We start from the raw sequence: 26,465 nt of genomic DNA on the forward strand, positions 1-26,465 counted from the left end.
GTGAATCAACTTGGCTGAAGACTGGCTTCTGTGATGGTGGGGACCCCAGGAGGGGCCAATATGGATCATCCACTGAAGATGGTGTCTTTTGTACTCATGTACTGGGATTTTTCATCATTGAGGATGGGAATGTCCATGGAGCCTCCTCCTGTTAATTGTTTAATTGCCCACCACCATTCATTACTGGTGTCGAATCCTACATCATCAACATCCTGGAGGTCACCATTGACTAGAAACTTAACTGGACCAGCCACATAAATACTGTGGCAACAAGAGCAGGTCAGAGGCTGGGTATTCTGCTGTGAGTGCCTCACCTCCTGACTCCCCAAAGCCTTTCCACCATCTACAAGGCACAAGTCAGACGTGTGATGGAATACTCTCCACTTGCCTGGACAAGTGCAGCTCCAATAACACTCACGAAGCTCACCACAATCCAGGACAAAGCAGCCCACTGCACTGCAGCAACTCGCCAAGGCTTCTTCAGCAGCACCTCCCAAACCCGCGACCTTTACCACCTAGAGGGACAAGAGCAGCAGGCGCATGGGAACACCATCACCTCCACGTTCCCCTCCAAGTCACACACCATCCTGACTTGGAAATATATCGTCGTTCCTTCATCGTTGCTGGGTCACAATCCTGGAACTCCCTCCCTAACAGCACTGTGGGAGCACCTTCACCACACGGACTGCAGCGGTTAAAGAAGGCAGCTCACCACCACCTTCTCAAGGGCGATTAGGGATGCCGGCCTTGCCAGCGACGCCCACATCCCATGAAGGAATAAAAAATAGGTGTGCTGATATATGTGTGTGTATGAGTGTGTGAATCCATGTTCATCAAACTGAACAATACCTGTACCCACACACCGGGCAGTGACATTACCCACACACTGGACAGTGCGCCCACACACCGGGCAGTGGGCCCACACACCGGTCAGTGAGTTGTTACTCTACCCACAAGAAGGTGGCAATGTAACTCGGTGCTAAGCTCACATCCTGGATAAAATGAGTTCTCTATTTTAAAACAAAGAGGGAGCCTCAATATTTGAAAGTTGTAGAAAGCCCTATACCATGATGTGTGTGTGGGTTTGGAAGTGTTTATGTTGGGAATGAGTTCAGGACGGAGTTGGAGAAGTGAATACTCCCTGTTTAGCAGCCCCCTATGTGAGCCAATGACGGCTCTTCCGGGCGCGGTGCCCTGATGCCGGGGACACACCCACGGCTGATCGGCTACAGGTGGCGTCGCGTGCCCGCACATCGAGCGTAAAGCCGTCAATGCGGGCGGAAGTTCAGGAGGGAGACAGAGAGAGAAACAGAAGTGAGGAGAACCGGTGTGGCGGGTTGTGGACCGAGTGCTTGGCTCTGGGCAGTGCCAGGGGCAGGGGAGCGAAGTCCCCCCCAGCCGAGCAGCCAACGCCTGTCACTTTGCTGGTCACTTTGCAGTGTCTCTCTCCTCGCCCGGCGCACACTCCGCGTTGGACTTTATTCTCTCATTCTCTGCCAGGATCTGCTGCAAACCATGGATTTAAAAAGCGAGCTCCTGAAATCCATCTGGTACGCGTTCACAGCCCTGGATCTGGAGAAGAGCGGCAAGGTTTCCAAATCCCAGCTGAAGGTAAAGAGGATGCAGCACCGACAGGGTCTGTGTGTGTGTGTGGAAAATTCCAGTTGTTTAAAAGTGCAGCTAACTTCTGCACTCCGAACCTGTACGCTGCCAGCTCTCGGCTCGGTGGCATTGTTTTTCCAAAAATATACTTTATTCATGTAAAATGTTCACAATACATTGGAAAATAGTTCAGTACCTTACGGTCAGCAATTCCATACAATTCACTAGTGTGCATTTCATTTCAATGTACAGTTTAATACAATCTGTAAATCACCTTACATGTAGTACTGCGCAAATAAGGGTATTACATGGAGCAGGTAAGGACAGGTTTACATTACATTCCAGGATACATTTCAATACCGATCACCGATCACGTTACATGTAACACTATGTAGGCTCAGTGGCATTGTGCAGACCATGCCCAGGCCAGCACTGAGTCCTCACCCAGTGTCACTAACACACAGCCGTGCCTCAGTGCCAACACTCTCCCGCTGGGTCACAGGGCTGTGGCTTCAAGCCCCACTCCTGATGCCCCAGTGCAGTGCTGAGGGAGCGCCGCACTGCCTGCCCACTCAACTGCACATTAAACATCCCGCGCAGGGGAATTCTCCCTGGCGTTTTGGCCAAATAAATCGGCACATTAAAGTGGAAGGGGCAAATTAAAGGGAAAGACACATGCCATCCAACATGTACATTGACAGGAATGTGAGTGATTTCCATCACACTACCCATTCTGTCTGCTCCGTTTCTCTGGGTTTCTCTGCTGACTGCAGTAATTACCTCTTGTTCCCTAAACCCCCCACCCCAGCAGCAGAATTGCGTCCCACATCATCATCATCATAGGCAGTCCCTCGGAATCGAGGAAGACTTGCTTCCACTCCCAAAGTGAGTTCTTTGGTGGCTGAACAGTCCGATACGAGAGCCACAGACCCTGTTACTGGTGGGACAGACATTCGTCGGGGGAAGTGGGGGGGGGTGGAACTGATTTGCCGCGCGCTCCTTCCGCTGCCTGTGCCTAACCTCTTCACGCTCGCAGCGTTGAGACTCGAGGAGCTCAATGCCCTCCCGGATGCACTTTCTCCACCTCGGGTGGTCTTTGGCCAGGGACTCCCAGGTGTCAGTGGGGATGCTGCACTTTACCAGGGAGGCTTTGAGGGTGTCCTTGTAACGTTTCCACTGCCCATCTTTGGCTTGTTTGCCATGAAGGAGCTCCGCGTAGAGCAATTGCTTGGGTAGTCTCGTGTCTAACTTGCGAACTGTGTGGCCTACCCAGTGAAGCTGATCGAGTGTGGTCAGTGCTTCAATGCTGGGGATTTTAGCCTGGTTGAGGACACTGATGTTGGTGTGTCTGTCCTCCCAGGGGATTTGCAGGATCTTGCAGAGACATTGTTGGTGGTATTTCTCCAGCGACTTGAGGTGTCTTCTGTACATTGTCCATGCCTCTGAGCCATACAGGAGGGCAGGTATTACTACAGTCCTGTAGCCCATGAGCTTGGTGGTAGGTTTGAGGGCCTGGTCTTCAAACACTCTTTTCGTCAGGCGCTGAAGGCTGCACTGGCTCATTGATCTCCGCATCAATGTCTGCTTTTGTTGATGAGGCTCCCGAGGTATGGGAAATGGTCCACAGTGTCCAGGGCCATGCTGTGGATCTTGATGACTGGAGGGCAGTGCTATGCGGCAAGAATAGGCTGGTGGAGGACCTTTGTCTTACGGATATTAAGCGTAAGGCCCATGCTTTCATATGCCCCGGTGAATACACCGACTATATCCTGGAGTTCAGCCTCAGAATGTGCGCCGACGTAGTCGCAGGCATCGTCCATGGACTGCACCATCGCCACATGGACTGCAGTAGTTCAGGAGGTGACGGTACACACTGCAACCACGGTGCGCCGGTGGTGGAGGGAGTGAATGTTGAAGGTGGTGGATGGGGAGCCAATCAAGTGGGCTGCTTTGTCCTGGATGGTGTCGAGCTTCTTGAATGTTGGAGCTGCACTCATCCAGGCAAGTGGAGAGTATTCCATCACACTCCTGACTTGTGCCTTGTAGATGGTGGAAAGGCTCTGGGGAGTCAGGGGGTGATAACAACTCTGTCAGTCCCAGTGGGCAGAGTACGTGAGGTCACTACAGCGCCAGCCAATCCATTAGCTTCATTCTCATTGACCAGGGATTGTCAGATCCATGTTTGTCCAAAGGTGCCAGTTAGAAGACATCAACGCCAGGGCAACACCGTTGGGATAACCTCGGGAAAGAGCATAAACAGCCCATAACCCAGGGAAATGGAGAGTGCAGGGAGCAATGAGCTGGGGGACTGTGGTGTAATGAGCTGGGGCCTTTTTTTTTTCGCTCCTGAGATGTGGGAATCGCTGGCAAGGCCAGCATTTATTGCCCATCCCTAATTGTCCTTGAGAAAGTGGTGGTGAGCCGCCTTCTTGAACCGCTGCAGTCCGTGTGGTGAAGGTACTCCCACAGTGCTGTTAGGGAGGGAGTTTCAAGATTTTGACCCAGTGACGATGAAGGAACGGCGATATATTTCCAAATCAGGATGGTGTGTGACTTGGAGGGGAACGTGGAGGTGGTGGTGTTCCCATGCGCCTGCTGCCCTTGTCCTTCTAGGTGGTAGAGGTCGTGGATTTGGGAGGTGCTGCCGAAGAAGCCTTAGCGAGTTGCTGCAGTGCATCTTGTAGATGGTACACACTGCAGCCACGGTGCGCCGGTGGTGGAGGGAATGAATGTTGAAGGTGGTGGATGGGAAGCCAATCAAGCGGCTGCTTTGTCCTGGATGGTGTCGAGCTTCTTGAGTGTTGTTGGAGCTGCACTCATCCAGGCAAGTGAGGAGTGTTCCATCACACTCCTGACTTGTGCCTTGTAGATGGTAGAAAGGCTTCGGGGAGTCAGGAGGTGAGACACTCGCCGCAGAATACCCAGCCTCTGACCTGCTCTTGTGGCCACAGTATTTATGTGACTGGTCCAGTTAGGTTTCTGGTCAATGGTGACCCCCAGGATATTGATGGTGGGGGATTCGGCGATGGTAATGCCGTTGAATGTCAAGGGGCGGTGGTTAGGCTCTCGCTTGTTGGAGATAGTCATTGCCTGGCACTTGTGTGGCGCGAATGTTACTTGCCACTTATCAGCCCAAGCCTGAATGTTGTCCAGGTCTTGCTTATGCGGGCATGGACTGTTCCATTATCTGAGGAGTTGCGAATGGAACTGAACACTGTGCTGTCATCACCGAAAACCCCCTCTTCTCACCTTATGATGGAGGGAAGGTCATTGATGATCCTAGGCCCAAGATAGCTGAAGATGGTTGGGCCTAGGACACTGCCCTGAGGAACTCTTGCAGCGATGTCCTGGGGCTGTGATGATTGACCTCCAACCACCACAACCTTTGTGCTGGGTATGACTCCAGCCAGTGGAGAGTTTTCTTCCCGATTCCCATTGACTCCAGTTTTACTCGGGTTCCTTGATGCCACACTCGGTCAAATGCTGCCTTGATGTCAATCTCACCTCACCTCTGGAATTCAGCTCTTTGTCCATGTTTGGGCCAAGGCTGTAATGAGGTCTGGAGCCGAGTGGTCCTGGCGGAACCCAAACTGGGCATCGGTGAGCAGGTTATTGGTGAGTAAGTGCTGCTTGATAGCACTGTCGATCACACCTTCCATCACTTTGCTGATGATTGAGAGTAGACGGATGGGGCAGTAATTGGCCGGATTGGATTTGTCCTGCTTTTTGTGGACAGGACATACCTGGGCAATTTTCCACATTGTCGGGTAGATGCCAGTGTTGTACCTGTACTGGAACAGCTTGGCTAGAGGCGTGGCTAGTTCTGGAGCACAAGTCTTCAGCACAACAGCCGGGATATTGTCGGGGCTCATAGCCTTTGCTGTATCCAGTGCACTCAGCCGCTTCCTGATATCACGTGGAGTGAATCGAATTGGCTGAAGACTGGCCTCTGTGATGGTGGGGACTCCAGGAGGAGGCCAATATGGATCATCCACTTGGCACTTCTGGCTGAAGATGGTTGTAAACACTTCAGCCTTGTCTTTTGCACTACATGCTGGGCTCCGCCATCATTGAGGATTGGGATATTCATGGAGCCTCCTCCTCATGTTAGTTGTTTAATGGTCCACCACCATTTACGACTGGATGTGGCAGGACTACAGAGCTTTGGTTGTGGGATCGCTTAGCCTTGTCTCTAGCATGCTGATTCCACTGTTTAGCGTGCATGTAGTCCTATATTGCAGCTTCCCCAGGCTTGTACTCATTTTCAGGTATGCCTGGTGCTGCTCCTGGCATGCTCTTCTACATTCCTCATTGAACCAGGGTTAGTCGCCTGGCTGGATGGTAATGGTAGAGTGAGGGATATGCCGGGCCACGAGGTTACAGATTGTGGTGGAATACAATTCTGCTGCTGCTGATGGCCCACAGCGCCTCATGGATGTCTACTTTTGAGCTGATAGATCTGTTCTGAATCTATCCCAAGGACAGATGCATCTGAGACAGGTAGATTGGTGAGGACGAGGTCATGGAGGGTTTTTTTCACCACCTGCTGCAGGCCCAGTCTGGCTGCTCCATCTTTCAGGACTCGGCCAGCTCGATCAGTAGTGGTGCTACCGAGCCACTCTTGGCGATGGACATTGAAGTTCCCCACCCAGAGTACATTCTGTGCCCTTGCTACCCTCAGTGCTTCTTCCAAGTGGTGTTCAACATGGAGCATACTGATTCATCAGCTGAGGGAGGACAGTAGGTTTCCTTGCCCATGCTTGACCTGAAGCCATGAGACATCATGGGGTCCAGAGTCAATGTTGAGGACTCCCAGGGTCCATCCCTCCCGACTGTATATCACTGTGTCGCCACCCCTGGTGGGTTTGTCCTGCTGGTGGAACAGGAAATACCCAGGGATGGTGATGGACTATGTCAGACTGTTTGCTTGACTAGTCTGTGGGACAGCTCTCCCAATTTTGGCACAAGTCCCCAGATGTTGGTGACGAGGACTTTGCAGGACTGGGCTGGGTGTGCCGTTGTCCTGTCTGTAGCCGGTGCCAAGTGGTCCGTTCGGTTTTGTTCTTGTTTTATATAGCAGTTTGTTACAACTGAGTGTCTCGCTGGGCCATTTCAGGGCAGTTCGAGTCAACCAAATTGATGTGGGTCTGGAGTCACATATCGGCCAGACAGGGTAAGGGCGACAGATTTCCTTCCCTGAAGGCCATGAGTGAACCAGATGGATTTTTACAACAATCTGGTAGTTTCATGGTCACCAGTACTGATACTAGCTTTTTATTCCAGATTTATTTAATGAACTGAATTTAAATTCCCCAGTTGCCATGGTGGGATTTGAACTCATGTCCCCGGATCATTAGTCCAGGCCTCTGGATTACTGGTCCGGTGATGTTACCACTATGCTACCATTCCCTATGTTGTCAGGGCCCATAGCCTTTGCTGTATCCAGTGCGTTCAGCCATTCATTGGGGAGTAATGAGCCTGTGGGAGTGGGGAGTAATGGGTTGGGGGGCTAGTGGGGAGCAATGAGCCCGGGGGCGGTGGGGGGAGTGGGGAGTAACGAGCCAGGGGATAGTGGGGAGTAACAAGCTGGGGGAGGGAGTGGGGAGTAACGAGCCAGGAGGGCGGGGGTGGGGGTGAGTGGGGAGTAATGAGCCGGGGGGGTGAGTGGGGAGTAATGAGCCGGGGGTGTGTGGGGAGTAATGATCCGGGAATGGGGGGAGTGGGGAATAATGAGCCGGGGGGGGGGGGGGGTTAATGGGGAGTAACAAGCCGGGGGGGGGTGGGGAGTGGGGAATAATGAGCTGAGGGATGTGGGGAGAGTAACGAGTCGGGGGGGGGGGTGGGAGAGTAACGAGTCGGGGTGGGGGAGGGTGAGTGGGGAGTAACAAGCCGGGGGTGGGGGGTGAGTGGGGAGTAATGAGCTGGGGGGGGGGGGGGCAGGGGCAGTGGATAGTAATGAGCCGGGGGGGGGGTTTAAACTGGGGAGTAACGAGCCGGGGTGGGGCGGGGGAGGACATGAGTGGGGAATAACGAGCCGGGAGGTGGGGGGGCGGGGAGTAACGGGGTGGGGGGGGGGGGGGGGAGTAACGAGCCGGAGGAGGGAGGGTTGAGTAATGACCGGCGCAGGCTCACAGATCAGGTGGGGAGGTTGTCGGGGTGACTGCCGAGGGGAGTTGAGTGTGTGACGTGCTGGGTGAAGTGGTGACCCAGTGACAGAGTATTGACCGTTGCCGTGTGTTTTCCAGGTGTTGTCACACAACCTGTACACGGCGCTGAACATTCCCCATGACCCCACCGCTCTGGAGGACCACTTCCGCGATGACAACAATGGGCCTGTTTCCAGCTACGGGTACATGCCTTATCTCAACAAGTACATCCTGGACAAGGTGAGTCAACGTTCAGGGTCCTGTTTTATCTGATCCGAGGTCGCCACCTCGCCATTGCCTTGAACAAGCCGGCTGTCGTCTCTCTGTCTCTGGGGCGGAGGGCTCACACACAGTAGTACAGGGTATAGGTCTGGCACCTGGCTTCCCCACTCTGAAATCCCTCATTTCTGACGGGCAAATTACTGTGGGAACATGCTGAGGTCGAGGGCATGTGTAAGCAACAACAATAATGTGCATTTGTACAGCACCTGTATGTTGTAAAACATCCCAAGGAACTTCACAGGAATGTAGTGAAACACAATGTGACACCGAGCCACGGGATAAGACATTAGGTGACCAAAGAGCCAAGGAATGTTTCAAAGGAAGAGGGAGAGGTATAGAGGCAGAAAGTTTAGGGAAGGAATTTCATTACAGGAGATAGAGGAGCAGGTTTGCAAAGAAATTACTGAGAGGTGCAAAAACTATAGAGTACTGATAATGGGAGACTTTAACCAGCCTAATATTGAATGGGGTCGTGTAAAGGGCAGAGAAGAGGAGGAATTTCTGAAGTGTGCTCAGGAGAATTTTGTTGATCAGTATGTTCCTTGCCTAACGAGCAAAGAGACTTTGCTGGATCTGGTCCTGGGGAATGAAAAGGGGCAAGTGCAGAATGGCACAGTTGGAGAGCACCTTGAGAATAGTGATCATAATATAATAAGGTTTAGATTATGGAGAAGGACAAGGAGCAATCTAGAGTAAAAAAACTTAACTGAAGGAGGGTTAATTTCAGAGAATTGAGGAGGGATCTGGCCCAGGTATATTGGAGTCACAGACTGGCGGGCAGGAATGTAATGGAGCAATGGGCAGCCTTTAAAGAGGAGATGGTTGGGGTACAGTCGAGGTATATTGCCACAAGGGGAAAAGGGAGGGCGACCAAAGCCAGACCTCCCTGGATGACAAAAGAATATAAAAAGTGCAGAGGAGAAGTGAAAGAAGAAATGAGGGGCAGAGAGTACCAGAATAGATTGGTGGTTAACATAAAAGGGAATTCAAAGGTCTTCTTTTGGCAGTAAATGGGTTATCAGAGGATTGATGGGGCCAATTAGGGACCAAAATGGCAATATATTGGTGGTGGCAGAGGGCATGGCCGAGGTACTAAATAAGTACTTTGCATCGGTCTTTACCGAGCAAGAGACTTTGTCAAAGCTATGATGAACGAGGAGGCTGCTGGGATATTGAATGAGATAAAAATAGATAACGAGGATAAGTCAGGATGGGATGCCTCCTCGGTTGCTGAAGGAGGTTAAGGTGGAAATCGTGGAGGTACTGGCCATAACCTTCCAATCCTCCTTTGATTCAGGAGAGGTGTTCAAAGAACTGGAGGATTGCAAATGTCAGACCCTTGTTCAAAAAAGTGTCGAAGAATAAACCCAGTAATTACAGGCCGGTCAGTTTAACGTTGGGGTTGGGGAAGCTTTTATTAACAATAATCGGGAGAGAATGAACAGCCACTTGGACAAGTGTGGAGTAATAAAGGAGAGCCAGCACAGGTAAATCGTGTTTGACTGATGTGATTGAGTTTTTTGATGAGGTAACAGAGAGAGTGGATGAGGGCAGTGCAGTTGAGGTTGTGTATACGGACTTTCAAAAGGCGTTTGATAAAGTAGCACATTATCAGGCTTGTTAGCAAAATTAAAGCCTGTGGAGTAACGGACAGTGGCAGCATGGATACAAAATTGGCTCAGTGACGGAAAACAGAGAGTTGTGGTGACTGGCTGTTTTCAGACTGGAGGGAGCTATACAGTGGCATTCCCCAAGGTTCAGTACTTGAACCCTGCTGTTTCTGATACATATTAATGACTTGGGCTTGTGGGTACAGGGCATAATTTTGAAACTTGGAAGTATAGTAAACAGTGAGGAAGATAGTGATAGACTTCAAGAGCACACAGACAGGCTGGTGGAATGGGCGGACACGTGGCAGATGAAATTCAATGCAGAAAAGTGTGATTTTGGGAGGAAGAATGAGGAGAGACCATGCACACTAAATGGTACAATTCTAAAGAGGGTGCAAGAACCGAGAGACCTGGGGGCGCTTGTGCACAAATTGTTGAAGGTGGAGGGCAGGTTAACAAACCAGTTAAAGCATATGGGATCCTGGGCTTTATAAATAGAGGCATAGAGTATAAAAGTCAGGAAATTATGCTGAACCTGTATAAAACACTAGTTCGGTCCCAGCTGGAATATTGTGGGGACCACACTTTCCTCTTGCAAGGCTTTGGAGAGATACAGAAAAAAATTGCGAGAATGGTTCCATGGTTTATGGTTTACAGTTACACTAGAGAAGGCTAAGAGGAGATTTGATGGAGGTGTTTAAAATCACGAAGGGTTTAGTTAGAGTAAATAAAGAGAAGCTATTTCCAATGGCTGAAGGGTGGATAACGAGAGGGCACAGATTTAAGGTGATCGGCAAAAGAACCAGAGGCAACATGAGGAAAAATGTTTTTACGCAATGAATGGTTAGGATTTGGAACACACGGTCTGACTGTGTGGTGGCTACAGAGTCAATGGTAGCCTTCGAAAGGGAATGGGATAAATACTTGGAGAAAAAGTTTCTAGGATATGGGGAAAGAGCGGGGGAGTGGGACGAACAGGATCGCTCTTCAAAAGACTCGATGGGCCGAATGGTCTCCTGCTGTGCTGTACTGTTCTATGCTTCTGTGACTCTATGAATTTGAGAGCTCAGGGTCTAGACTGCTGAAGACATGGCCGCCCATGGTGCAGCGATGGAAATCGGGAGTTGGAGGAGCGCAGGGATCTCGGAGGGTTGGAGTTACAGAGATAGAGAGGGGCGAAGCCAGGGAGGGATTTGAACAGAAGGATGAGAATTTTAAAATTGAGGCCAGTGTGGGTCAGTGAGCACAGGTACACCTAGGAACCTGATGACTTTAACATGACCAATTTTGCCTGCACTGAATTCAGGCTCCTGATTTTCCACAGTCCCATTGTCTTGCTCAGCTCCCACACCCTTTAAATAATTTCCTTCAGCAATGAACCTGCACCTTTCTGAATTCTGGACTCAGCACATGGAGCAAGGCATTTCACAGCCCAACCGCCCGATAAGGTTAGCGCCTTCTAGCCTGCCCCTTTATGTAGCAAGTGTTTTCCTGTGGTAATATATATTCTGGTTATTGTTTTTAATTTCACACCACGATCCCTCGATTTACCAAGATCCTGTCAGCTGTGGCTCAATTGTTAGCATACCCGCCTCTGAGGCAGCAGATGGCGGATTCTAAGTCCCGCTCCAGGGACTTGAGCCCATAATCCAGGCCGACGCTGCAGTGCAGTGCTGAGGGAGTTGTGGAGTTTCGGATGGGACGTTAAACCGAGGCCTCGTCTGCCCTCTCAGTTGGATGTTGGGACGTTCTGAGGTCAGGAGAGGCCCAACATAAATATTGGTCTTTGTTTTATGTTTTCTTTTACTGAACTATTCTCTGTTCTCCGGGCTATTCTGTTTCTCAATTTGGCACTTTGCTCAAACTCCCCTCTCAATCCGCTCAGTCAGAGAGATGAGTAGCCAAGCGGGAGGCGGACACTGCTCCCCCATATTCCCCAATGTCCCATCACATTGACATCATCAGAGCCCGAGCCACGTTCGGCTGGACTTCCTGCAACCAAAACCCACAGTCGGCCGGATGGGGGGGGTGAATGGAGTGGGTCAGCTCGTCCCTGCTCCATTTTAACCACCTCCCCTCATGGTTATCCTTAGGTGGGGCTAAAATTGAGCCTGTAGCGTCTCCAGGAATGTATGGAAACTGTCGATGAGCTGATAGATCGACCTGATTCACTGTCCTGTGTACTCACGTGAAACATTCCCTGATTTGTCTCCCAGGTTCACTTGCAGTCCCTGGGAGGTAGAACCACAGGGGGAGAAATTTGGTTGGTTAGCACCACCCTGGGGGGGCTAAGCACCTCCTGGTGGAGCGCCGCTCTGTCATTGCCTACCGCAAACGTCAGTGAACGTTTAGTGGAGGCGCCGACAGTTTACATTGCGTTCACTAGCCCCGCCCACTCGGTGACATCATCGAATGTGCAACGCCCCCCGTAGTCGTGCGTTTGTAAAATTCAGTCTTTCGCCTGCCGTAGCCTGAGACCGGCGGGGGAAAGCAGTCGGTCAGCGATGATCCCGGGTCGATATCGTCCGCAGCGCAAGGTAAGGGCTGGAATTTCACTTTTTAAACTTTTATTTATTTGTTGCAGTAGTGGGGAAGTGTGGGTGAGGTTTATTGCCGGCATCCTAACACCAACAATTGAGTAGGCCTCCTGTGCTATCGCTCCGTTAGCACCCAAAGAGGAGTGTGGAATGCTTCTCTTCGCGAACAACTCTCCTCTTGGGGCGATACAACAGAATATCGCACTTTGAGGCGGTAAACATCGCCCAGCGCTAAAGGTGGCACTCCGGTGGCACCAAAGCGGGCGGTAACGAATTTCTTGCCCTCGAGTTCTACAGCACAGAAAGAGGCCATTCGGCCCATCGTGCCTGTGCCGGCTCTGTGAAAGAGCGATCCAATTAGTCCCACTCCCCCGTCTTTCCGCACAGCCCTGTAAATTTCTCTCCTTCAAGTTTTTATCCAATTCTCTTGTGAATGTTATTAAATCTGCTCCCACCGGCCTTTCAGGCAGTGCGTTCCAGATCACAACAACTCGCTGCGTAAGAATATTTCTCCTTATGTCGCCTCTGATTGTTTCGCCATTTATCTTAACTCTGTGTCCTCTGGTCAACAACTCAATCCCTGGCACCATTCGAATAAATCTCCTCCGCACCCGCTCTAAGGCCTTGATAGCCTGCCTAAAGTGTGGTGCCCACAATCGGCCACAGTACTCCGGCTGGGGCCGAACCAGGGATTTAGATTTAGTTCCTGGATATTCCCGCACAATCGGAAGGGTTCGCTACATTAGCTGACAACACACATGGCCCCCAAATCAGCCCAGTTGTTCTCCCTCCCTGCCCCCACCCCCATCCTGCAACCACCCCCACCCCCGCCCCCGCCCACATTACTGCCCCCATCCCTGCCCCCGCCCCTGTCCCCACCCCCCCATCCCCACTCCTGCCCCCAACCCCACCCCCACCCTCGTCCCTGCCCACATTACTGCCCCACCCCCTGTCCCCACCCCCCTGTCCCCACTCCTGCCCCCAACCCCACCCCCACCCTCGTCCCTGCCCACATTACTGCCCCAATCCCGTCCCCATCCCCCTGTCCCCACTCCTGTCCCCAACCCTACCCCTACCCCCACCCCCCCACCCCACATGTTTCCCACAGTGAGTCTGCCTGTGTGGGGGGAGGCCTCTCAGGCAAAGTTATCACCAGGGGCCGATGTGAGAAAGGCAACAGTTGCAGTTCGGGCTGCAGTGTATTGTGCGTCAGCATGGCCAAGATCGGCAGCCAAACATGTTACAGTTTACTGGTGACGGACTGTTCAAGGCTAACTGTGAACTGTTGCTGAGTGTGCAGGGCACCACACGCACTGTGACGAACCCTGTGCTCGGAGATACCACTCCCACCCTCTCGCCACATACCATCTGTAACTTTAGCTGCTCTGTATTGTGCAGACACTGATTCCCAGGACGATGGTAATGTGAGCACTCACACTGGGTACTATGGGCAAGTTAGCACATGTCAGATAATGGCCGGGCCCCACATGTCCCCATGGATACATTTATCTCAATGTGGCCTCGAATTGTCACAAATGACAAAGGCCTTTACTGTTTTTCTTTCACGATTTCTTAAAGTGATTGGCCTCATAGCTGCAGGGGCAGGAGAAGCTTGGGACTTTCTGCTACAATAATAATTCTCCCTCAGAGGCTTGTTTCAATGGCTGGTACCTGGGGCAATGGAAGAATACTCACTCCTGATAGGTGCTTGGGCCCAACCAGAGAGAGGCAATGTCCCTCCTCACATCGACTGAACCCCCCCCCTCACATTGACTGAACCCCCCCCTCACATCGACTGAACCCCCCCTCACATCGACTGAACCCCCCCCTCACATCGACTGAACCCCCCCCCCCTCACATCGACTGAACCCCCCCCCATCACATCGACTGAACCCCCCCCCCTCACATCGACTGAACCCCCCCTCACATCGACTGAACCCCCCCTCACATCGACTGAACCCCCCCTCACATCGACTGAACCCCCCCCTCACATCGACTGAACCCCCCCCCTCACATCGACTGAACCCCCCCCCCTCACATCGACTGAACCCCCCCCCCTCACATTGACTGAACCCCCCCCTCACATCGACTGAACCCCCCCTCACATCGACTGAACCCCCCCCTCACATCGACTGAACCCCCCCCCCCTCACATCGACTGAACCCCCCCCCATCACATCGACTGAACCCCCCCCCCTCACATCGACTGAACCCCCCCTCACATCGACTGAACCCCCCCTCACATCGACTGAACCCCCCCCCATCACATCGACTGAACCCCCCCCCTCACATCGACTGAACCCCCCCTCACATCGACTGAACCCCCCCCTCACATCGACTGAACCCCCCCCCCCTCACATCGACTGAACCCCCCCCCATCACATCGACTGAACCCCCCCCCCTCACATCGACTGAACCCCCCCCTCACATCGACTGAACCCCCCCTCACAGCGACTGAACCCCCCCCCTCACATCGACTGAACCCCCCCCTCACATCAACTGAACCCCCCCCCTCACATCGAATGGACCCCTCTCAGACAGAATGGGTCCTCATCAGATATAATAGATCCCTGTCGGATAGAATTGATCCACATCGGATCTCATTGAAATGTATAAAATTCTGACTGGGTTGGATAGACTGGATGAGGGGAGGATGTTTCTGGGAAGTCTAGAACAAGGGGTCACAGTCTCAGAATACGGAGGAGGAAAATTAGGACCGAGATGAGGAGAAATGTTTTCACTCAGAGGGTGGTGATCCTGTGGAATTCTCTACCACAGAAGGCTGTGGAGGCCAAGTCACTGAATATATTTAAGAAGGAGATAGATAGATTTCTAGACACAAAAGGCATCAAAGGCGTATGGGGGAAAAAGTGGGAATATGGTGTTGAGATAGAGGATCAGCCATGATCATATTGAATGGCGGCACAGACTCGAAGGGCCGAATGGCCTACTCCTGCTCCTATTTTCTATGTTTCTATGAATTGATCCCTGTCGGATAGAATGGGGGATAAAACTGTGTTTATGTAACGCCCGTTGTCTGGGTACCACGTGTGGTGAATTGACTCAGAAATGTTGACGAGCTGCGAGCGACACCATTGCTCCGGGCCGCGCCGCACGTTGTTTTGGTGAGGGGCATTGATCGTGGCGTCTCACTGATCTTATTCCACGCTGCCATATTCAATCTCAACGCTGGAGCGAATGCTCTCTCTTAACCGCGCACAGCTGAACATCGTTCAGCAGCAGGAAGGACCCCCACCAGCGATATTTATAGGATCATCATCTACTTACTTCCACTGGCTGTCGCTGAGTTTATAGAAGTGTTTGGTGCTTTCTAGACTTCTTTAAAGTTGCATAAAGTCTGCAAGGAGTGGTGTGGCACTTGCTCAAGGACTCGGTACTGACTTGCAAAGGTTTCGCTCAGACCAGTGGCTCCCAGACATGGTGCAGCAGTTTGTACCCCGCTTGGCCTGCAACGTGACAGGGAGAATGAGCAGAGGTGACTTAGAGCAGGGCAAGCTGCTCGAGGGGGGAGGGGGGGCAGGGGGGAGGAGGGGGAGGGGGCGAAGGGGCAGGGGGAGGATGGGGAGGAACACTCTCAGCAGGAGGCCATTTCCACCTAGGGTTTTCAGGGAGTAGTTCTCCTCCTTCGACCTCAGTGACGAACAGTGTGCGCGATAACTGGGTTTTACAAAGGAGGTACTGACTGAAATCCGCCCCCTGCTGCAGCCTCAGTCCAGGACAAGGGCAGCATTGCCAGCGGCTGTAAAGGTAAGCGGGCCTTGAACTGCTTCACTTCGGGCTCCTTCCAGCCTGGAGCAGGCGACATCTGTAACATCCCCCTGTTTGCCGTCCACTCCTGTTTAAGGGAGGTGAGTGAGGCGTGTATGCAAAGGGAGCTGAATAAATGTCATTCTCTCTTGCCGGAGAGACGCAGGCGGAGTGAGCACATGGCTTTTCCAGGATAGCAGACTTCCCCATGGTGCGAGGTACCATTGACTGCACACACATCGCTTTGTGGGCTCCGCATCGCGATTGGGAGATGCACTGCAAGCGGAAGGGATTCCATCCCCTCAATATCGACGTGGTGTGTGACCATACTCAGCCCATTGTGCAGGTCAATGCCCGGTATCCTGGCAACAGTCATGGTGCCTTCATTTGGTGGCAGTCCGCTGTACAATCAGCATTTGAACCACCACAACAAACCAGTAGGTGGCTACTGGCCAAAGGCTATCCGCTGACCACCTGGCTCGTGACTTCGCTGTGCAATCCACACACACATGGGCAGCCTGCATATAACGAAAACTATGCTGCCACACCGATCATTGGAGGCAGCAGGCGGTTGAGAGGGTTGTCGGCCTGACTGCCGACCTCTCTTCTGCAGCAAAGTTCCAGCCCGGGTGTCACAGAATCATAGAAATTTACAGCACGGAAGGAGGCCATTTCGGCCCATCGTGTCTGCGTCGGCCAATTAAGAGCTATCCAGCCTAATCCCACTTTCCAGCTCTGGGTCCGTAGCCCTGTAGGTTACGGCACTTCAGGTGCACATCCAAGTACTTTTTAAATGTGGTGAGGGTTTCTGCCTTTACCACCCTTTCAGGCAGTGAGTTCCAGACCCCCTGGGTGAAGACATTTCCCCTCAAATCCCCTATAAACCTCCCCCCAATTACTTTAAATCTATACCCCTTGGATGTTGACCCCTCTGCTAAAGGAAATAGGTCCTTTCTATCCACTCCAACTCGGCCCCTCATAATTTTATACACCTCAATGAGGTCTCCCCTCAACCTCCTCTGTTCCAATGAAAACAACCTCAGCCTATCAATCTTTCCTCATAGCCAAAATTCTCCAACCCAAGCAACATCCTCATAAATCTCCTCGGCATCCTTTCCAGTGCAATCACATCTTTCCTGTAAAGTGGTGACCAGAACTGCACGCAGTACTCTAGTTGTGGCCTAACCAGTGTTTTATACAGCTCTTGTATTCTATGTCTCAGCTAATAAAGCCTAATCGTCAATAATAGTTTCAAATTTTTTAAAAAAAGGCACGTTTTGTAGTTGAGCCCCAGGGCACAGCGGCGGGTCGCGACCCCTCCCCTCCCCTGCTGGGAATGATGCCGGACAAGTGTGGGTTGTCGGTTAAAGGAATACCAGATAAGAGAAGTTCAACCTGTACTCTCATCGACCCTCCTGGTTACCTCCTCAAAAAATTCAATCAAGTTGTCAGACACAACCTTCCCTTAACAAATCCAAGCTGACTGTCCTTGATTAATCCTTGTCTTTGTAAATGAAGCTTTATCCTGACCCTCAGAATTTTTTCCAATAATTTTACCACCACCAAGGTTAGGTTGTCTGGTCTATAATGACTCAGTCTATCCCTTTCTCCCTTTTTAAACAACACCTGTATCCAGAGAGGATTGGAAAATGATGGTCAGAGCATCTGCTATTTCCTCTTTTGCTTCTCTTAACAGCCTGGGATCCATTTCATCTGAGCCTGGGGATTTATCCACTTTCAAAGATGCTAAACCGCATAATACTTCCTCTCTCACTATGTTTATTTCATCTAATATTTCACACTCCTCCTCCCTGATTGCAACGTCTGCATTACCCCTCTCTTTTGTGAAAACAGATGCAAAGTATTCATTAAGAACCTGGAGATGGAGCACGCGGTGTCCACCGGTACGCTCGAGGCCTTCGGTGGCCGGTGGGCACTGGAGGGACTGGAGTGCTTCATCCCCCCCACCCCCCGTGTATTACATTTTAATTTAATTTGTTAAGTTTCCTTTAAACCTTTTTGTTAAGTCACAGTTTTTATTGGTTGTGTCTACTTAAAAAGGGGGTACATGCTGCACTTTAAATTGGCATTTGCCAGAAATAAGGAGAGTGAGCAGACCATTGGCATCCATAACCAACATTTCCTCTGCCTGCAGTACTGACCAGAGCACGTCTCAAGGTTCGTCATGGTCTGCTGTAAGCTGCACAACCTCACCATCATGAGCCCATACGGTGACTTGCTGAGGAGGAGGAGGATATTAAGGCAATCAAGGGATAGGGGGGACAGTGGAGTTGAGGTAGAAGATCAGCCATGATCTTATTTGAATGTTGGAGCAGGCTTGAGGGGCAGAATGGCCGACTCCCGCTCTAGTTCTTGTGTTCTTACGAAGAGGAGGAAGCAGAAAGGGGGAGGCATCGCAGGCAGCCCCTTTCTGCCCGGGCTGTCCATGATCGACTCATCTGACTGCGGTACCAATGAATGCAATCCCAATTCCCCATTCACCAATCGTCCCACACCTTCCTTCCCTCTGTTGCTGACCATCACAGGGTCCTCTTGGCCGCAATGCTACAATAAAAGCCACCACAAAACAAGCATTCCAAACCATTTTTATGAATCAAACCATTACAATATTTCATTCAAAGGTCAACTAATCACCCTTGTTTATCCCTTAGTGCCTTGTCTTCATTGTGCTGTTGCTGGTCCGAGTGCACCGACACAGTGCTCCCTCTGTGACTGCAGCATGGCTGGTAGAAGGCTGCTAACTTTCCTTGGGGGAGATTGCAGAACAACCTCAAGGAGCTCTGGGCCTAGTAACATAGAAACATAGAAAATAGGTGCGGGAGTAGGCCATTCGGCCTTTCGAGTCTGCACCACCATTCAATATGATCATGGCTGATCATTCAACTTCAGTACCCCACTCCTGCCTTCTCTCCATACCCACTGATCCTTTTAGCCGTAAGGGCCACATCTAACTCCCTTTGGAATATATCCAACGAACTGGCCTCAACAACTTTCTGTGGTAGGGAATTCCACAGGTTCATAATTCTCTGAGTGAAGAAGTTTCTCCTCATCTCGGTCCTAAATGGCTTACCCCTTATCCTTAGACTGTAATCCCTGGTTCTGGACTTCCCCAACAACGCGAACATCCTTCCTGCATCTAACCTGTCCAATCCCGTCAGAATTTTATATGTTTCTATGAGATACCCTCTCATTCTTCTAAATTCCAGTAAATACAGGCCGAGTCGATCCGGTCTTTCTTCATATGTCAGTCCTGCCATCCCGAGAATCAGTCTGGTGAACCTTCGCTGCACTCCCTCAATAGCAAGAATGTCCTTCCTCAGATTAGGAGACCAAAACTGAACACAATATTCAAGGTGTAGTCTCACCAAGGCCCTGTACAACTGCAGTAAGACCTCCCTGCTCCTATACCCAAATCGACTCGCTATGAAGGCCAACATGTCATTTGCTTTCTTAACTGCCTGCTGTATCTACATGCCAACTTTCATTGACTGATGTACCATGACACCCAGATCTCGTTGCACCTCCTCTTTTCCTAATCTGTCACCATTCAAATATACTGTCTTCCTGTTTTTGCCACCAAAGTGGATAACCTCACATTTATCCACATTATACTGCATCTGCCATGCATTTGCCCACTCACCTAACCTGTCCAAGTCACTCTGCAGCCTTATAGCATCCTGCTCACAGCTTACACTGCCACCCAGCTTAGTGTCATCTGAAAACGTAGAGATATTACATTCAATTCCTTCGTCTAAATCATCAATACATATTGTAAATAGCTGGAGTCCCAGCACTGAACCTTGTAGTACCCCACTAGTCACTGCTTGCCATTCTGAAAAGGACCCGTTTATTCCCACTCTTTGCTTCCTGTCTGCCAACCAGTTCTCTATCCACGTCAATACATTACCCCCAATATCATGTACCTTAATTTTGCACACTAATCTCTTGTGTGGGACCTTATTAAAAGCCTTTTGAAAGTCCAAATACACCACATCCACTGGTTCACCCTTATCCACTCTACTAGTTACATCCTCAAAAAATTCTAGAAGATTTGTCAAGCATGATTTCCCTTTTTATAACTCCATGCTGACTTGGACCGATCCTGTCACTACTTTCCAAATGCGCTGCTATTACACCTTTTAATAATTGACTCCAACATTTTTCCCACTACTGATGTCAGGCTAACCGGTCTATAATTCCCTGTTTTCTCTCTCCCTCCTTTTTTAAAAAGTGGTGTTACATTAGCTACCCTCCAGTCCATAGGAAGTGATCCATAGTCCATGGAATGTTAGAAAATGACCACCAATGCATCCACTATATCTAGTAGGCCTGGCTTCGGACTGCACCATCTCTGCATGGGCGGCAGCAGTCTGGCTGGCTGGCTGACAGGAAACAGTAAGGGCACTGGCAGAGTGGCAGTGGTGGGAGATGAATGCTGTCATCCTGAGAGATGACAGCAGGTTTACCTCCACGGAGCCACTGCCACTCACCCGGGGCAGCGCCTCAGCAATCCTAGTAAATTGTTGGAGGACGGACTGCTGTGACACCATGCAAGCCCCTTTCCACACTGATAATCTCAGCCATGATGGCAGCAGTCAGTACCTGTGTGGCAGTAAGCTGAGCTTGCTTGACTTCAGTCTGAGCTTGCACTGCCACACTTGGACGTTGGTTGGCTGCTGCTTGTGCTGCAGTGGAAGCTAGGACCTCGGCCATCAGATGCTGCATGCTGGTTGGGTCCATAAGTGTACGAATGGTCCTGCCCACCTCTTCCACGCTGGACAGGATGGGCTCCAAGCTCTGCCCCGTGCTCCTTGACATTGCATTCAGGCTTTCTGGCAGGCCTGCCAATGCACCAAGCATTTTGTTGTGCATAGCCTCAGCTTTGTTCTGTCGGCTGCCCCATCGAACTCCTCATCTGAGTCCTGTGCAGCAGAACTCGTGTGTGAGCTCACCCTCCAGGGACCGAGCACATGCGCCACCCTTTGCTCCTGCCCTGGCCACAGCGCACTCACGCCTGGTGACACACTCCGTGCAGATCCCGCTTCCTAGCTTCCCCCGAAAATCTGCCCAGTGCCAGTATATTATTTTTATACGTTCCAGGATGTGGGTGTCACTGGCATTGTTGGCATTTATTGCCCATCCCTAATTGCCCTTAGGTGGTGGTGAGCCGCCTTCTTGAACCGCTGCAGTCCGTGTGGTGAAGGTGCTCCCACAGTGCTGTTAGGGAGGGAGTTCCAGGATTTGACGCAGTGACGATGAAGGAACGGCGATATATTTCCAATTCAGGATGGTGTGTGACTCGGAGGGGAATTGGAGGTGGTGGTGTTCCCATGCGCCTGCTGCCCTTGCCCTTCCAGGTGATGGAGGTCGCTGGTTTGGGAGGTGCTGCTGAAGAAGCCTTGGCGAGTTGCTGCAGTGTGTATCTTGTAGATGATGCACACTGCAGCCACAGTGCACCGGTGGTGGAGGGAGTGAGTGTTGAAGGTGGTGGATGGGGTGCCAATCAAACGGGTTGCTTTGTCCTGGATGGCGTCGAGCTTCTAGAGTGTTGTTGGAGCTGCACTCATCCAGGCAAGTGGAGAGTATTCCATCACACTCCTGACTTGTGCCTTGTAGATGGTGGAAAGGCTTTGGGGAGTCAGGAGGTGAGACACTCGCTGCAGAATACCCAGCCTCTGACTTGCTCTTGTTGCCACAGTATTTATGTGGCTGGTCCAGTTAAATTTCTGATAAATGGTGACCCCCAGGATGTTGATGGTGGGGGATTTGGCGATGGTAATGCCGTTGAATGTCAAGGGGCAGAGGTTAGACTCTCGCTTGTTGGAGATGGTCATTGCCTGGCACTTGTGTGGTGCGAATGTTACTTGCCACTTATCAGCCCAAGCCTGAATGTTGTCCAGGTCTTGCTGAATTCTTTATTAAGATGGAGAGTGACAGTGTTAATTCAGAGACTAGGGTCCTGAACTTAAGGAAAGGTAACTTCGATGGTATGAGACATGAATTGGCTAGGATAGACTAGCAAATGATACTTAAAGGGTTGACAGTGGATAGGCAATGGCAGACATTTATAGATTACATGGATGAACTTCAACAATTGTACATCCCTGTCTGGAGTAAAAATAAAATGGGGAAGGTAGCTCAACCGTGGCTAACAAGGGAAATTAGGGATAGTGTTAAATCCAAGGAAGAGGCATAAAAATTGGCCAGAAAAAGCAGCAAATCTGAGGACTGGGAGAAATTTAGAATTCAGCAGAGGAGGACTAAGGGTTTAATTAGGAGGGGAAAATAAAGTATGAGAAGAAGCTTGCTGGGAACATAAAAACTGACTGCAAAAGCTTCCATAGATATGTGAAGAGAAAAAGATTAGTGAAGACCAAAGTAGGTCCTTTGTAGACAGAATCAGGTGAATTTATAAAGGGGAACAAAGAAATGGCAGACCAATTGAACAAATACTTTGGATCTGTCTTCACTAAGGAAGACACAAATATCCTTCCGGAAGTACTAGAGGTTCGAGGGTGTAGCGAAAAGGAGGAACTGAAGGAAATCCTTATTAGTCAGGAAATTGTGTGATGGGAAATTGATGGGATTGAAGGCCGATAAATCCTCAGGGCCTGATAGGCTGCATCCCAGAGTACTTAAGGAAGTGGCCCTAGAAATAGTGGATGCATTGGCGATCATTTTCCAACATTCTATTGACTTTGGATCAGTTCCTATGGACTGGAGGGTAGCTAATGTAACACCACTTTTTTAAAAAAAGGAGGGAGAGAGAAAATGGTGAATTATAGACCGGTCAGCCTGACATCAGTAGTGGAGAAAATGTTGGAATCAATTATTAAAGATGAAATAGCAGCGCATTTGGAAAGCAGTGACAGGATCGGTCCAAGTCAGCATGGATTTATGAAAGGGAAATCATGCTTGACAAATCTTCTAGAATTCTTTGAAGATGTAACTAGTAGAGTGGACAAGGGAGAACCAGTGGATGTGGTGTATTTGGACTTTCAAAAGGCTTTTGACAAGGTCCCACACAAGAGATTAGTGTACAAAATTAAAGCACATGGTATTGGGGGTAATGTATTGACGTGGATAGAGAACTGGTTGGCAGACAGGAAGCAGAGAATTGGAATAAACGGGTCCTTTTCAGAATGGCAGGCAGTGACCAGTGGGGTGCCACAGGGTTCAATGCTGGGACCCCAGCTATTTACAGTATACATCAATGATTTAGATGAAGGAATTGAATGTAATATCTCCAAGTTTGCAGATGACACTAAGCTGGGTGGCAGTCTGAGCTGTGAGGAGGATGCTAAGAGGCTGCAGGGTGACTTGGACAGGTTAGGCGAATGGGCAAATACATGGCAGATGCAGTATAATGTGGATAAATGTGAGGTTATCCACTTTGGTGGCAAAAACAGGAAGACAGAATATTATCTGAATGGTGACAGATTAGGAAAAGAGGAGGTGCAACGAGACCTGGGTGTCATGGTACATCAGTCATTGAAGTTTGGCATGCAGGTACAGCTGGCGGTGAAGAAGGCAAGTGGTATGTTGGCCTTCATAGCTAGGGGATTTGAGTATAGGAGCTGGGAGGTCTTACTGCAGTTGTACAGAGCCTTGGTGAGGCCACACCTTGAATATTGTGTTCAGTTTTGGTCTCCTAATCTGAGGAAGGACATTCTTGCTATTGAGGGAGTGCAGCGAAGGTTTACCAGATTGATTCCCGGGATAGCAGGACTGACATATGAGGAGAGATTGGATCAACTGGGCTTGTATCCACTGGAATTTAGAAGAATGAGAGGGGATCTCAAAGAAACATATAAAATTCTGATGGGATTGGACATGTTAGAGGCAGGAAGAATGTTCCCGTTGCTGGGGAGTTCCAGAACCAGGGGTCACAGTCTAAGAGTAAGGGGTATGCCATTTAGGATCGAGATGAGGAGAAACATCTTCACTCAGAGAGTGGTTAAACTGTGGAATTCTCTACTGCAGAAAGTTGTTGAAGCCAGTTCGTTAGATATATTCAAAAGGGAGTTAGGTATGGCCCTTACTGCCAAAGGGATCAAGGGGTATGGAGAGAAAGCAGGAAAGGGGTACTGAGGTTGAATGATCAGCCATGATCTTATTGAATAGCGGTGCAGGCTCGAAGGGCCGAATGGCCTGCTCCTGCACCTATTTTCTATGTTTCTATGTTTCTGTGCTGCACATGGGCATGGAGGGGTTGCGAATGGCACTGAACACTGTGCAATCATCAGCGAACATCACCACTTCTGACCTTAGGATGGAGGGAAGGTCATTGATGAAGCAGCTGAAGATGGTTGGGCCTAGATAACACCCTGAGGAACTCCTGCAGCGATGTCCTGGGGCTGTGATGATTGACCTCCAACCACCACAACCATCTTCCTTTGTGCTGGATATGACTCCAGCCAGTGGAGATTTTTCCCCTGATTCCCATTGACTTCAATTTTATTCGGGCTCCTTGATGCCACACTCGCAAAAAATGCTGCCTTGATATCGAGGGCAGTCACTCTCACCTCACCTCTGGAATTCAGCTCTTTTGTTCATGTTTGGACCAAGGCTGTAATGAGGTCTGGAGCCAAGTGGTCCTGGCGGAACCCAAACTGAGCATCGGTGAGCAGGTTATTGGTGAGTAAGTGCCGCTTGATAGCACTGTCGACGAAACCTTCCATCACTTTACTGATGATTGAGAGTAGACGGATGGGGTGGAAATTGGCCGGATTGGATTTGTCCTGCTTTTTGTGGACAGGACATACCTGGGCAGTTTTCCACGTTGTCGGATAGATGCCAGTGTTGTACCTGTACTGGAGCAGCTTGGCTAGAGGCGCAGCTAGTTCTGGAGCACAAGTCTTCAGCACAACAGCCGGGATGTTGTCGGGGTCCATAACCTTTGCTGTATCCAATGTGCTCAGCCATGATATCACGTGGAGTGAATCAAATTGGCTGAAGACTGGCTTCTGTGATGGTGGGGACCTCAAGAGGAGGCCGATATGGATCATCCAATCGGCACTTCTGGCTGAAGATGGTTGTAAACACTTCAGCCTTGTCTTGTTCCCCCGCGTGCTGGGAACCGCCATCATTGAGGATCTGAGCTGGTGGCTGCGAGTTTCAGATTGAGTGACGGTGTCTCTTCCTCATCATCATTCTCCTCTTCCTCTTCCTCTTGCATCACTGCCTGGCCAGGTTGTATTTCTTGTGTCTCTGAAATCAGAAAGCCCCAAGGGTTGGGTTGTGGTGAGGGGGAGAATGGGGGGCAGCACGATGTCCATGCTTACACCATCTGCAGCTTGTAAGTCACAAGTGGTTGTGGGATGAGGGGAAAGTGGGATGTGAGAAGGAGGATTGGGTATGAGCGTCCTGTCATGTTCAATGGTTTCATGGCTATGACCTCAGTCACGGCCACTCCAGTTATGCCAAGCACCGTCTCCTCGAGCGGGGTCAGGATACGGAGGCGCGCCTGTCCCCTTCCGGTTAGCTGCCACTGTCTACGGTTGTGTGCCACCTTGTCCTGCAAGAAAGAGGCAAGTGAGTCAGTGAGTGTGGTTCAATGTGTTTGTGTGATGTGGCTGTCATGGTTGAATAGCTTGCAGTGTGTGCAAGCTGGGAGATGTGGATGTGAGGCTTGCTGCAGTTGTAAGTGTGTGAAGGTGAGATGGAGCATATGAACATGAGTTATAAGTTGTGATTGATAGAGATGGTTGGTAGATGGGTGACGGGGGGTGTGGTGAACTGAGCAGTGTGTGAGGCTAGTGGTGTAGTTGGTCGGATATGGAATGTGAAGATGCATGCACTGACCTTGAAACCTCATGTGAGGTCATTGAACTTCTTCCGGCACTACATCCAGGTCCTCAGGGCAACACTGCTGGCATTGGCCTCCATGGCTATCTGCTCCCACTGCCTTTGCAGTCTCTGTCTGGCACCCTGTGAAAACAGGACCACGCTCCTCCTTGCCACCTCCTGCACTAAGGCCACCAGTGCTGCGGCTGAGAGTCTTGGAGTCCTTTCCCTGGCCTGTTGTGACATTCCTGTATGTTTCCCAGGTGAAAATCCCTTCCAGCACCTGGTGTCATCAAACTGCACCTCCTTTAAGAGGTGCAGACTGGCTTTAAGAAGTGCAAGCCTCACAAGAACTTGTGCCACCTGATGAGCGTATAGCCACTCAGCGGCACTTTTAGCAGGATCCGTATGGATTAGACACAGAAAGAAAGACTTGCATTTATACAGAGCCATTCGTGACCACCGGACATCTCAAAGCACTTTACAACCAGGTGAATTTATAATGGGGAACAAGGAAATGGCAGACCAATTGAACAAATACTTTGGATCTGTCTTCACTAAGGAAGACACAAATAACCTCCCAAAAATACGAGGGGACCGAGGGTCTCGCGAGAAGGGGAAACTGAGGGAAATCCTTATTAGTCAGGAAATTGTGTTAGGGAAATTGATGAGATTGAAGGCCGATATATCCCCAGGGCCTGATAGTCTGCATCC

The 26,465-nt window shown here is 50.5% G+C and overlaps 1 protein-coding gene across 1 annotated transcript in view; it reads left to right on the forward strand.

The window, feature by feature from the left end:
• The first annotated feature begins 1,236 nt into the window (after positions 1–1,236).
• The window catches only part of LOC139281548 (differentially expressed in FDCP 6-like), a 118,603-nt gene continuing 93,374 nt past the window's right edge, over positions 1,237–26,465 (forward strand). The window contains exons 1-2 of the mRNA XM_070901713.1: positions 1,237–1,611; positions 7,848–7,988. Of these exons, the coding sequence (XP_070757814.1) occupies positions 1,516–1,611; positions 7,848–7,988 (237 nt within the window). The 5' untranslated portion in view covers positions 1,237–1,515. The remainder of the gene's footprint in view (positions 1,612–7,847; positions 7,989–26,465) is intronic.

The sequence above is a fragment of the Pristiophorus japonicus genome, chromosome 15 (assembly GCF_044704955.1).
Source record: "Pristiophorus japonicus isolate sPriJap1 chromosome 15, sPriJap1.hap1, whole genome shotgun sequence".
In the NCBI taxonomy this organism is placed as follows: Eukaryota; Metazoa; Chordata; class Chondrichthyes; family Pristiophoridae; genus Pristiophorus; species Pristiophorus japonicus.